Source organism: Hemiscyllium ocellatum, chromosome 5 (genome assembly GCF_020745735.1).
Source record: "Hemiscyllium ocellatum isolate sHemOce1 chromosome 5, sHemOce1.pat.X.cur, whole genome shotgun sequence".
Taxonomy (NCBI): Eukaryota; Metazoa; Chordata; class Chondrichthyes; order Orectolobiformes; family Hemiscylliidae; genus Hemiscyllium; species Hemiscyllium ocellatum.
The window spans coordinates 40728447-40741357 of record NC_083405.1 but is presented as its reverse complement, the minus strand read 5'-3'; the positions used below and the strand labels follow the sequence as shown (position 1 = coordinate 40741357).

At 39.1% G+C, this 12911-nt stretch overlaps 1 protein-coding gene across 2 annotated transcripts in view; it reads right to left on the bottom strand.

Annotated features, from left to right (window-relative positions):
- Positions 1-12911, bottom strand: part of LOC132816009 (rap guanine nucleotide exchange factor 5-like) — a 189018-nt gene that overhangs the window by 39484 nt on the left and 136623 nt on the right. For both annotated transcript variants that reach the window (XM_060825412.1, XM_060825413.1), the window contains 3 exons: positions 4532-4604; positions 2584-2733; positions 1563-1660 (listed from right to left, as the gene is read on the bottom strand). In XM_060825412.1, coding sequence (XP_060681395.1) covers positions 1563-1660; positions 2584-2733; positions 4532-4604 — 321 coding nt within the window. The remainder of the gene's footprint in view (positions 1-1562; positions 1661-2583; positions 2734-4531; positions 4605-12911) is intronic.

The following is a 12911-nucleotide window of genomic DNA, read 5'->3' as shown; positions in this document are numbered from 1 at the left end:
CCCACCCGCATTGCCAGAACTGACCAATTCCCTCCCCACACAGGTCCCAACCCAATTCCACCATCACTAGGCCAGGACTCCCCACCCTCAAAGACAGACAGACAGACACCCCATCCCTCAATGGACAGATTTCTCTCAGCTACACCAACATACCCTGAATCCTGCATCACATAACCTTGTTCCTTTCGCACCAACAACTTTGCATTCTACCCCTTTTTAACTTAGCATCCCACTCCTACCCAGCTGAAACCTTCCTTACCTAGTACTTTGCCATTATGGCATTCTATCCCCTACCCATCTGGCATCCAATGCCCTCCTCCACCCTCCATTGTCGCTCAACACCCGACACCTTTCTTAAGTGGATACATTTGACAGCAGACGTCAACGTTGTTGCCTGGACCTTTAAATGACAGAACATTGCAGCTGATGGCTGTGAGAAAGGGATTAGGGTTTGCCTTCCTCCCCATCAGTTCTGCTCATATGACAGAACTATCATAATGGGAGTGTGGCTCCACATTTCTGAAGGAGATCGGAGCAGAATCTCCCCTCAGAAATACGGAGCTCTCTCCTTTTACAAAAAAAGGGAGGCAGCAGCAATCTGTGTCCATTTCCCACTGTTTGAAACACACAGCCAGATAGGTTTGATTAAAATTTCAGTCTTAGGCGATACATTAGCTCATTTTGCAGAGACAGCTTCCCCACAAAAGTAGCAAAGAATAGAATTTGAAATTCTTCTTACAGGTATTAAAATGCTGATGTGATGTCACACTGTTGCAGGCAGCACAAGGAAAGAACTATATAAACTTGGCAAAAAAAGGATAATATTGAGGTGGAAGGATATTGAGAAACTTGAAAGGGGTCAGAAAAGATTTACAAGGATGTTGCCACGGTTGGATGCCTTGAGCCATAGGGAGAGGTTGAGCAGGCTGGGGCAGTTTTCCCTGAAGTGTCAGAGTCTGAGGGGTGACCTCAGAGGTCTATAAAATCATGAGGAGCATGGATAGGATAAATAGACAAAGTCTTTACCCTGGAGTGGCGAAGTCCAGAACTAGAGAGCGTAGGTTTAAGGTGAGAAGGAAAAGATATGAGAGACTTAAGGGGCATTTTCTTCACCCAGAGGGTGGTACATGTATGGAATGTGCTGCCAGAGGAAGTGATGGAGGCTAGTACGAGTGCAACATTTAAAAGGGATCTGAATGGGTATACGAATAGGAAGGTTTTGGAGGATATGGGCCAGGTGCTGGCAGGTGGGACTAGATTGGGTTGGGATATCTGGTTGGCAAGGACAAGTTGGACCGAAGGGTCTGTTTCCGTGCCGTACATTTCTATACTCTTATACTATAACTGGCCTTTACATCTGTTATCCTTCAAAATTGATGAAGGGGTCACTGCTCAAAATTCGTCCCGTTTGTTCTTGATTGTGTTATACAGTCCAATACCCAGTGCATTCGTATCTGCCCTTCTACACTTTGACAGCACTCAGCGGAAATCACAGAGTAGTGAGAGAAACAAAAAATGCTGATATATGGTATACTGCACAACACTGGAAAATTGTTTCTTACCAAGAAATCAGTAGGATCTTTTTTACAAACAAATATGCGAGTAGTGGGATCCAGTGATGTAAAAAGAGACACATCATTAGGTTGAAGAATTTGCCTTTCTGGAAACAGGAAAATTTGAATTAAAAATCAGGTGAAACAACCACACTTCTACTTAAAAACCTGTTAAAACAGTAACTGGTGGACTCACTTATCATCTGCATCAAAGGAATCAATGGTTTCAAAATTAGGAACATCAATGATAATTGTATCACCATCATTATCAGTATGCTACAACAAAATATTATAACACTACATCACTTCAACATTTGGAGTTTTAACTACAGGGTGTATTTCTTGTCATGTACTAGACTAGGTTTGAGTACTGGTATCCTGTAAAGGTCACAGTCAAACCATTACCCCAGTCACTTTAGTTAAAAATATCCTTTTGCTCCAAGTGCTAAAGCCAGTCAGCCAGTAAGCCATTCAAAAGGAAACAAGACAAAAAGGAGGATTGACTCAGTCTGATTACTGCCACCAAACAACTGTCAAAAGGAAACAGTATAAAAGAATTTCAACGAACCTGCAAAGCCAAGAAACCCATAATAGACTATTTAACTATCAAAATTCCACTATCTACTCTTCATGAATCATCCTTAGAGATTGACCCACATATCATTTAACTTATTTTTGGACTTGCCACTCATTTCAAAATCTGTATGTATGCATTGTATTATTATTTCTTCTTGCACTTTGTATCTAATAAACTCATTTCACGCTTAACTCGAGGAAGTCTGTTAAATTGGCTCCTATTAAAACACAGGATCATTTGGCCTGGAAGAAAGGCATTTGTAAAGGAGAGAGACTTTCTAAATTGATCTTGTTGTGACCAGCTAAATGGATGGCCAAAGACAGAATGGGACCCAGTTCATGCCACCTCAACTGAGGGCTTGATATTTTGGGGTATCCTGGTTGGAACCTCACATGGACCCTGGTCATAACATGCGACAGATTCTTCCAATTGATAAGGCAAGGAGGAACTCACCCTCAGTGGAAGTCACTGCCATGAGTATCAAATCTTCATCACACTGCTGGAATTTCTCAGCCACAATGTGGAGAACTTCCTGGGCTGACATTGACGTCTTCGTTCGGATACTGACATAAGAATGATCTGCCACATAAACACGGCAGAAAACTGCAAGGAAATGAAAGAAACATTTCAGGATGATCTAATTCTCAGCATTTTTGAATATACGGGTAAAACAGACAGTATGAAGGCATTGATTATTTAACTTGATGAAGAGACAATCATCACTCTCTAGTGATAGCATGTTATAGGTATTTGTACTTTCCATAGCAAACAGTAAAATGATACAAGAAATAGGCAATTTCAAAACATCACCTTTCTGTAATTTCACATTCTGCTTGATGAGTGTGGGTTAAGGTCATAGTGAGTTAATTGTGCATCTTGCTTTCCAATAGGACTATTCTAAGTTTATAAATCACTATCTAAGATGAAAGAAAAACAGAAATCGCTGGAGAACTTCAGCAGGTCTGGCAGCATTTGCAGAGAGAAAGCAAAGTTATAATTTCAAATCCAGTGATCCTTCTTCAGCAAGTTCTGAAGCAATTTCTGTTTTGTTTCAGATTTTCAGCATCAACATTTATTTGTTTTATTTTACAGTCTAATTAAGTTACATTCATACAAATGTAGCCATTTCTTATACATGTGAAAATGCATCAGTTATACTGTAATATTTATCAAGTTTGGATTGTGTTTGCAGGCTGAGGGATGTCACTGAAACTACATAAATTCTTTGATGACTCAAACTGTGCACAGAGTTCAGAACAGAGAGGCCCAAGGACCAAAATAAATTTGCCCCCAGGCCTCAATCGAATAAATCAGGTGAACTACAGGTTCCACTCATTGTCTTATGAAAGTCAGTCTCTGTCAACTTAAGACTTAAGAGGTAGTGATCATAAGAGGGGGCAAATGTGGGACACAAAAAATATAGTTTGTCATTGCTTTGTGGAACTAGAAGGACATTCCTGCTGTGTCAAATGCCAGAAATCATTACTGTTTTGTGGCTTTTTTTTTAAAATAAGACTTCATTTAAGTTTAAGCAGTTCCAAACCTGAAAATGTTACAATCTCCCAACTAGACCTAAACAGGAGTCTCATTTCATCAAGTCTGGGCAAAAAAAAAAATGCTCCGGTGCAGAAAGCATAGAGACCTTCTTCCAAGGAAAGCGATTATTGTTGTGACCAGTTGAGGTCCATAAAACAATAAACATTATGTTAAATTTAGAGTCAAACAGAAATTGCTGGAAAAGCTCAGTGGGTCTGGCAGCATCTGTGAATAGAAATCAGAGTTAACGTTTTGGGTTCAGTGACATTTTCTCAGTTCTGATTTGGCTCCATAGATGCTGCTGGATCTGCTGACCTTTTCTGGCAATTTCAGTTTTTGTTTCTGATTTACAACATCTTCAATTCTTCCGCTTAAATTTAGACTCTTATATTCACTGCAATAACATCAGTCATAAAGGTCAGTAGCATTGGCTCAATGATGCGTCTAATGTTGCTGAAGGGAGCATTTGGTTTACTTTAGTTTTCAATAACAACATCCGTCTCATTTTAGTTACTAAACTCAACATCTTCACTCATGCTTCCTACAATGAGTTTGACATCGTAAGTCTATTCCGAATGCAAACCAGAGATCTGATCAGCTACAACCAATGAGTTCATAAATATTAAGTCCTTCTCTCCAGACTGCACCATTGGAAGACTGCAGGCTGACTTGTTATAAAGGGCTGAAATTTAAACAAAATACTGTGCAATTGGAAGATCTTCAATTCAACAGGAAAGCTTGCAAATATTTATTCCAGAGTGTCAGGGAGACCTAGCTGATTTAATTTAAATTCTAGTGAAATGAACGCATAATAAAGGAGGCTGAGGCAGATCCTTTATCCTCAGATTTCTCTTCCAAAACTAACCTTCTTCAGCTTCACATCCTTTAGGTTGCAGCCACTTCTCTCTGCAACTGAATTGATGGAAATTCGTTGTATTCTGTAAATATATAAAAATATATAAATATTGGCAAGAGAAACTACAAATATTGCTTACTAAACACAATTATGCAGATTTGTATCTTTGCAGTAATCTTACACATTTGCTATGAACAGACATTACAAATGTTTGGCAGGCATATGCATAGTCAGTTCACATTATATGATCATCACATCATTACTTATGAATTCCTATCTTACAGATATATAATGAACGCTCTTGCAAGGTCTTAAGTAGTAGGCAAGCATCAAGCTCGAGAAAGTTAAAAATAATTAAAAATAATATAATCAATTATCTTAAAAACGTCTCTAAAAATAGATATAAAGGGATTTAGATATTATGGTTTTCTGTGGAAGGTCAACTTTTCACAGAAGGTTAAGAGTAAGCTGAACACCACAGGGGGAAAAATGAATGCTATATGGACACCATGAATGGTACTGAAATAGTTTTCAAAGCTCCTTAACATCCATTAAAACTCCTTCTAGACTTCCCCCATTCTAATGAAATTGCAGTATCAAAACTGTGTTCTTTATACTTCAAGGACAAAGGTGGGAGGGAACAATTACAGTATAACATGTTATACGATTACAGGCAAAATCCATATTGAGCGTGAATACAGGAAATCATACAAAACAGCTGTCACAAAAGAGAAAACAAAATCATAATAACATGAAATCAAAGTAATGCAGCTGAAAAAAGTGAAAACCACAGTTTTTTTTAAATGCATAATTATTTATCATCTCAGCATCTGCACATTTTGTATGGATATCTTTTACACCTAGTTTCTTTATATTCCGAGACCTCACCTCATAACAGAACGGTGCCATCCTCTCCTGAATTTTTTTCCCCTTTTTGGATGCTGATAAAAGCCCTTATTTCCTTTTATATGATCAACTAGCATTTGTTCATACTCACTTATAGCACTTAGATGTTCTTTGCCCTCCTATTACATTTTCCATATTCCTTATAATTTCAGTGTTTGCTGCACCCTTTTCATATACTTTTCCTTAGGTTTCAATTTTAATTTGATTTCAGTTAGGCAATGAAAATATTATTTTTTGTAGAGTACTGCTATATGCTTCTTAGGAATATGCTTATTTTGTTTGCTATCCATTTGCTATTTGAGGATTTCCTGCTGGTGATCTTTATCACACTTGTTATCTTGCCTGCTCAGTAACTTTTACACAGTTCACTTCTTATCATGCAGAACTTTGTAACTTCTATTCCATTTCTAATCTATTCAGTGCAGGATTTCTTCAGGGCAGCATCCAAGGTTCAATCTTCTTTAGCTGTATCATCAATGACCTTCCCTCCACAAGGTCAGAATGGGGATGTTTGCTGATGATTGCGCAGTACTCAACATCATTCACAATGACTTGGATACCGAAGCAGCCCATGGCCAAATGCACCAAGATCTGGACAATAACTAGCTTGGGCTCTTAAGTGCAAGTAACATGTGCACCACACATGTGCCAAGCAGTGACCACCTCAAACAAGACAAAATCTAACCAGTGCCCCTTGACATTCAATGGCATTACCATTGCAGAATTCCCCATGATCAATATCCTGGATGGGTATCTTTTAACTTCCATAATACCTAAAGCCCTTTAAGCACTTTTTTTTTTTTAAAGATATCAACAGAATGGACTACATTATGTTTTAATTATTCTTGATTTTCTCAAGCATGATGCTTGCTTATCACTTAAGGACTTGCAGGTGCATTCATTATATATCTATAAGATAGGAATTAGTAAATAATGATGTAATGATCATATTGTGTACTGATTTTGTATATACCTGCCAAAAAGTTTTAAACTGGTTGAGTCATATAAATATTATAATTACAACAGCAGATGAGTGGCTAGGAACCCTGCAGCAAGTAATTCATCTCCTGACTCTCCAGTTCACCATCTACAAGTCAGGAGTATTATGGAATACCCTCCAGTTGCCTGGATAAGTGCCACTGAAGAAACTTTACAGCATCCAGATCAAGGTAGCCCTCTTGATTGGAATCACACCCACATTCACTTTTCTACAACAGGCACACAGTAGCAAAAGGGTCTACTTCTACAGGACGTACCAAGGACTCCTAAATGTTGGCTTCCAAACTCCTAACCATTACTATGTAGAAGGACAAAGGCAACTGAGGCATTGGAAAACCACCACCTGGTGGTATTATTGCTAGACTATTAATCTAGAGACTCATGTAATATTATGGGGACCTGGGTTCGAATCACACCATGGGACAGACAGTGGAATTTGAATTCTATAAAATCTAGAATTAAGAGAAGAATGACGATGATGAAACCATTGCCATTTGTTAGAAAACCCATCTGGTCACTAATGTCCTTATCTGTTCTGGCCTACATGTGACTCCAGACCATCAGCAATGTAGTTGACCCTTAACTGCCCTCTGGGCAATTAGGGCTGGATAATGAATGCTGGCTAAATTAGCGACACCCACATTATGTGAACAGATAAAAGAAAAGCCATTCATTCTGGCTTGGAAAGATAACCTTACCTGGTCTTTTACTGGGTCAAATGCTGGAACTCCCTTCTTATGAGCACTGAGGGCGTACCTACACCAAACGGAATGCAGCAGTTCAAGAAGGCAACTCACCTTCTCAAGGGCAATGAGGGATGAGGAACAAATACTTACCCAGACAGCAAAGCTCATATCTCCTGAATTTTTTACTTAAAGTCTTAAGCATGCTTAACACTGACTTTTCATAACTTTTTTTTTATTGGTATGTTTAACTTAAGAATGATGTGCTCACTATTTCTCAGCTGTTCTCCCATGATCAACAGTCACTTGGCCATTTCACAAAATCAAGCAATTATTCTTTCTTTCCTGAACTATAGTATATTCATCTAAGTTGTAGTCCTGGATACATTCTGAAAAGCACTCCCAGTCTAACTAGGAAAATATAAAATCGTTCCATATTATTTCCTTTATGTTTTAACACATCAATGTGAATTGTCTACAAATCCTCTCCTTATCATTTATCGGTGACCTGTAGTACACAACAAGTACTGCTTCCTTTCCTATACAGTAAAGGCAACTTACATCATAAAAGTTGGAGTTCAGCCCATTGTACTGTGTTAGCTGTGAGTGTTATCCCATTTGTCCTCGCACTGGATTGTTTATTTTTTTGAAAAAGTATAACATTTTCTTTTGTACGTTAGCAAATGAAGAGCGATAAATATTACATGATAACACTTCATGTAAACCCCAAAACAGCCATGAAATTCCTACAAAGGCAGCAATGGAAAATACATTGCCAAATCTGAGAAGGAGCAGTGAAAGATTTACTACATCTGAGAACATAAACCAATTAAATACATAAGAAGGTGGACCACAACCTGTACACCAACAACTAAATAGCCAAAGGCATTTAAATCATCCCTGACCGGTTCATTATATAGGCTGTACAGCACAAAAACAAGTCATTCAGCACAACTGGTTTATGCTGGTATTTATCCTCCACGTGGATTTCCAACTGCCCCTCCATATCTAAACCTTTCGACATAATTTCATAATCCTCTCGTGTTTATCTAACATCTTAACTGTACAGTGCATTGCTCTTGTGTAACATAAATCATTGTAATATTAGTGATAAACAATTAGATGAGATTACTTACAGTGTGGAAACAGGCCCTTCGGCCCAACAAGTCCACACCGACCCGCCGAAGCGCAACCCACCCATACCCCTACATTTACCCCTTTAGCTAACACTACAGGCAATTTAGCATGGCCAATTCACCTGACCTGCACATCTTTGGACTGTGGGAGGAAACCGGAGCACCCGGAGGAAACCCATGCAGACACGGGGAGAATGTGCAAACTCCACACAGTCAGTCGCCTGAGTCGGGAATTGAACCCGGGTCGCTGGTGCTGTGAGGCAGCAGTGCTAACCACTGTGCCACCATGCCACCCACAGACAAAGACAAAAAAACTATGTTCCACACCACTATTATCTACCTGATACCCTGTAATAAATTCCAAGTCATTACAATGATAATAATGATCAGTGATCACTTAACCCAGACCACAGCATGATCATGTTCAGCCCGCAAGGAAAAGCCTCGGTTTTACTATTGCTTAACTTTAATTATTTAAGTCAGTAAAATATGCATCTCAAGATTGGTGTGTGATCTTTAATGTACTCTAATGACTCACACATATTATGCATACTTTGCAGTTAATGATGTCATTAGGTTGTGCAACAATTATTGCAGGAACTTGAATTAGCACGAACTAAAAAGCTGATGATCATTGAAGCTGTATGCCAAAATAACCTTTGAAATAATAAACTATAGATGTGGAAAGGCTACAACAATGTTGTGAAAACGAGTAATCAACTGATGAATTAACAGTTGGGGGATAACCTGCAATTCACAGATATCATTTTATTGAGAAAAGCATTAATTTGTTCACCAAACTGAGCATCCTGAATTTTAGTAAACCTGAAGTCAGCAGACTGAAATTTCTGAAGTAATTAGCTTTCAGGAACAGTAGGGTTCTGCAGGTCTACATCAGCAGTAGCTGCCTGCACTGATTTCTCCAGATTTGCAATTATATTTGTTAGTTAATCCCTTGATTGGCTCTCTGAGGTTTTGCCTGACAGTAGGCTCATGGAGGCTGTAATGCACACACTAATATGGTGCTGGATCATACAGTCATAGAGTGAGACAACACAGAAGAGGCCCTTTGGCCCAGGTCTGTACCAACCTATCTGCACTAATCTCACTTCCCAGCATTTATCTCAAAGTCTCTAATGTTTTGACATTTCAAGTGCTCATCCATGTATTTTTCTTAAACGCTGTGAGATTTCCAACCTCTACTACCATCCCAGATTCCCATCATCTTTCGGGTGAAATAAATTTCTTCAAGTTCCCTTTAAATCACATGCTTTTCACATTAAAATCAACTGAGTTGAACCTGTTGATTTGAATGTTTTTGCCCCTTGAAAATGTTAAAGGTCAGTGTTTAAATGTAAACATACAGTATCCCACTTTTTCTTTTATGAATAAACTCTAGCTCAATGCTTTTCCTATCTCCAGTATGCTGTTGTGTAATTATTTATGAATAGTTTAAACTTCTGGATATTTTAACTTTTACCTCAGGCGCTGTGAGGCAGCAGTGCTGCCTCACAGCGCCTGAGACCCAGGTTCAATTCCCGACTCAGGCGACAGGCTGTGTGGAGTTTGCACGTTCTCCCCGTGTCTGCGTGGGTTTCCTCCGGGTGCTCCGGTTTCCTCCCACAATCCAAAGATGTGCAGGTCAGGTGAATTGGCCATGCTAAACTGCCCGTAGTGTTAGGTAAGGGGTAAATGTAGGGGTATGGGTAGGTTGCGCTTCGGCGGGTCGGTGTGGACTTGTTGGGCCGAAGGGCCTGTTTCCACACTAAGTAATCTAATCTAATCTATAAAAGTAATGGTGTCCCTAATTAACTTTCGGACTTGGATAAAATTGATTAAATTTCATCATAATGGAGATAAAATGTCTGAACGCAGTAACATCTATTCATTTAAGCATGAAACTAGTACATTCACATGCATTTGACATACATTAGTTTTGGTTATCATTTGAAGGTGTATTCACACTATAACAAAAAGCATTGGTGAAAATCTGCCTTATTCCACTATGATGCTACTCCTTTATCAAGGTTATGTTGTTCTTGTCTTTTTTCCAGAGAGATCGTAAAAGATACAGACTCTGAAAAGTCTAAATTTGAAGGGTTTTAGGGCCAATTTGATTACAGCTAACAGATACTGCCTCAGGCAAAAGGCTTTTAAAGTTTTTTAAAAAAACACTTGTACAATGAAAGAGGGGTGACCAGTTCTCCCTGTTCAGCTTTTCTCTGGTTTGATTTGGTTTTTGGTTTGGTCTGGCTAGTCATTGAAAGCAGTCAGGCAGTTGTAAAGGTGTTGGAACCAAAGAAGCAGGTCCATGCTGGATCTCTCTCTCTCTCTCTCTCTCTCTCTCTCTCTCTCCCACCGAGTTCTCTCCTGTAAGATTGTTTGATTTTACCTTTTGTGTGAAGGGTTGTTTATGGGGATTTTTGCAAATATTGGGCACAGCATGATCATATTGATAAGGCAAAAGTAGGACTGCAGATGCTGGAAACCAGAGTTTAGATCAGAGTGGTGCTGGAAAAGCACAGCAGGTCAGGCAGCATCTAAGGAGCAGGAAAATTGACATTTCGGGCAAAAGCCCTTGATAGTCCATTGGTATTTTTTCAGATAGGTTAAGTTATTCAGAATTTTGTTACCTTTTGTTCGTGTTTCATTTGGTAATCTTGTAAATGAGGTCTGTTTTGTTTAAAACGAAGTGGTTTAACCAGTGCATCACTCCTGGAATATCTGCATTACAGATATTGCTTAAAACAACTGGCAAAATTAGTGTCTGGGAGACTTTCTGGAAATGTTTTGAGGCCCTTTGGCCTGGTCTGTAACACTACTTTGTTCTTGAATCTGGTTGGGCAATATCACTGGATGAACTCTATAAAATGTTAACATGCCTACAAAGCATCCCTAGACTAAACTGTAACGGAAAAGCAGCTTAATCTCATTTCACTAAAGCAGCAACAGAAATCTCAGAACAACGAGTGGATTATTGCACTACAGGGTGGAATATTTATTTCGTACACACAAGCCAGGCTTCAAAGATCGAAGGTTAAGATAAGTTAAACCGAGACCTGTGTTATGCATAGTTTTAGTCTTGAGATTAGTTTCCCATATATTTAATTCAATGCTTGGCCTTTAGAAGCAAATCCACTTCAAAACTGGGATAATTCTCCTTCCATGACCTATTTTGTTGTAAGGCCATACAATGCTGCAGATGTCACTTACTGCATAAAGCAAACACAGCATATTTAGGAGCAATGTGTGAACATATTGGCACAATTGTCAGCAGATTTTGATTGATTACAAGTGATTTGTATGTCAGCAATTGCCCAGATTTTACAGTCAGTGGCATCTGATCTCTGTGGCGTGGACTGCTTCTTTTCAAATTGCTGTTTAAAACTAACACCAAGATAAGAGGATTTTCAGGCATGCAGCGGCTGAGATGTCAATAAATTGATTAAACAGCCATTCACGAGGAAGCATCTAGTTAAAATTGCTTGATCTGTCAATTTTAATTTACATTTTTACATTGTAAAATATGAGGTGATCATGCTATAATTTAGGTATGTCTTCTTGACATTCAATGGTATTATCATCTCCGAATTCCCACACCAAAATCCTGGGAAGTTACCATTCAGGACAAACCAGCTATATAAAGGCCATGGTCAAAAGAGCAGGTCAAAGCCTGGGAATTCTGCAGCAAGTAACTCACCTAACTCCCCAAAGCCTGTCCACCAACTATAAGGAACCAGTCAGACTTCTCCGTAGAATTCTCTCCTATTGCTTGGATGAATCCAGCTCCAACAACAAAAACGTTAACACTATCCAGAACAAAGCAATATGCATTATTGTTACACTGTCCACCATCTTCAACAATCACTACTTCACTGCATCATGGCAGCTTGGTCTACCAGTTACATGGCGCACTGCAGCAACCCTCAAGGAACCCCTTCACAAGCAGCTTTCAAACCTGCTCCCTACATCACACACACGAGGACAAAGGCATCACACGCATTACAAACACCATCATCTGCCAATTTCCTCCAGACGACTCACTATCCTGACTTGATACTATATGGCTGGTCCTTCCCTGTCACTGGGTCAAAGTCTTGAAATTTCCTTCATAACAGCACTCATATTCATCTTTACTCCAATAACTGCATCAAATCAAGAGGGAGCTTGCAACTACCTTCTCCAGGCCAGTTCGGGAATGATAATAAAACACTATCCTAGTTAGTAATGCTCATATCCCATGAAAGATTAAAAAAAACACAGAAATATGGACTTTTTATTATAATAGAAAATATGTGCCCTTCTTCAAATATAGACAACTTTCAGGGCCAGTGAGGGTGCTTAGGGCAATTATGAAAACCAGTTCCATTGCATTCAACAAGCTGTAGTTTTTTCAAGGATTTATGCAACACAATTAACAGTATTAGAGTGGTAGTTCCAATTAGTTATTTCCTTTTGGCTGCAATTTGGTGTTGGAGAGACTTAGTCAGCATCTTCGGACAGCAAATTCTGGATTTCCGAATTATTCTGTGTATGTAAGGACTCCACAGGTTTCTTTTTGTTTAGGGGGAATAATGACAGCAAACGCTGACAGCTTAGTTGCCTTTATCACTACAAAATTCGGACCATGAAGTAAACCTACCTGCTAAGGAAGCCTGCAACAGA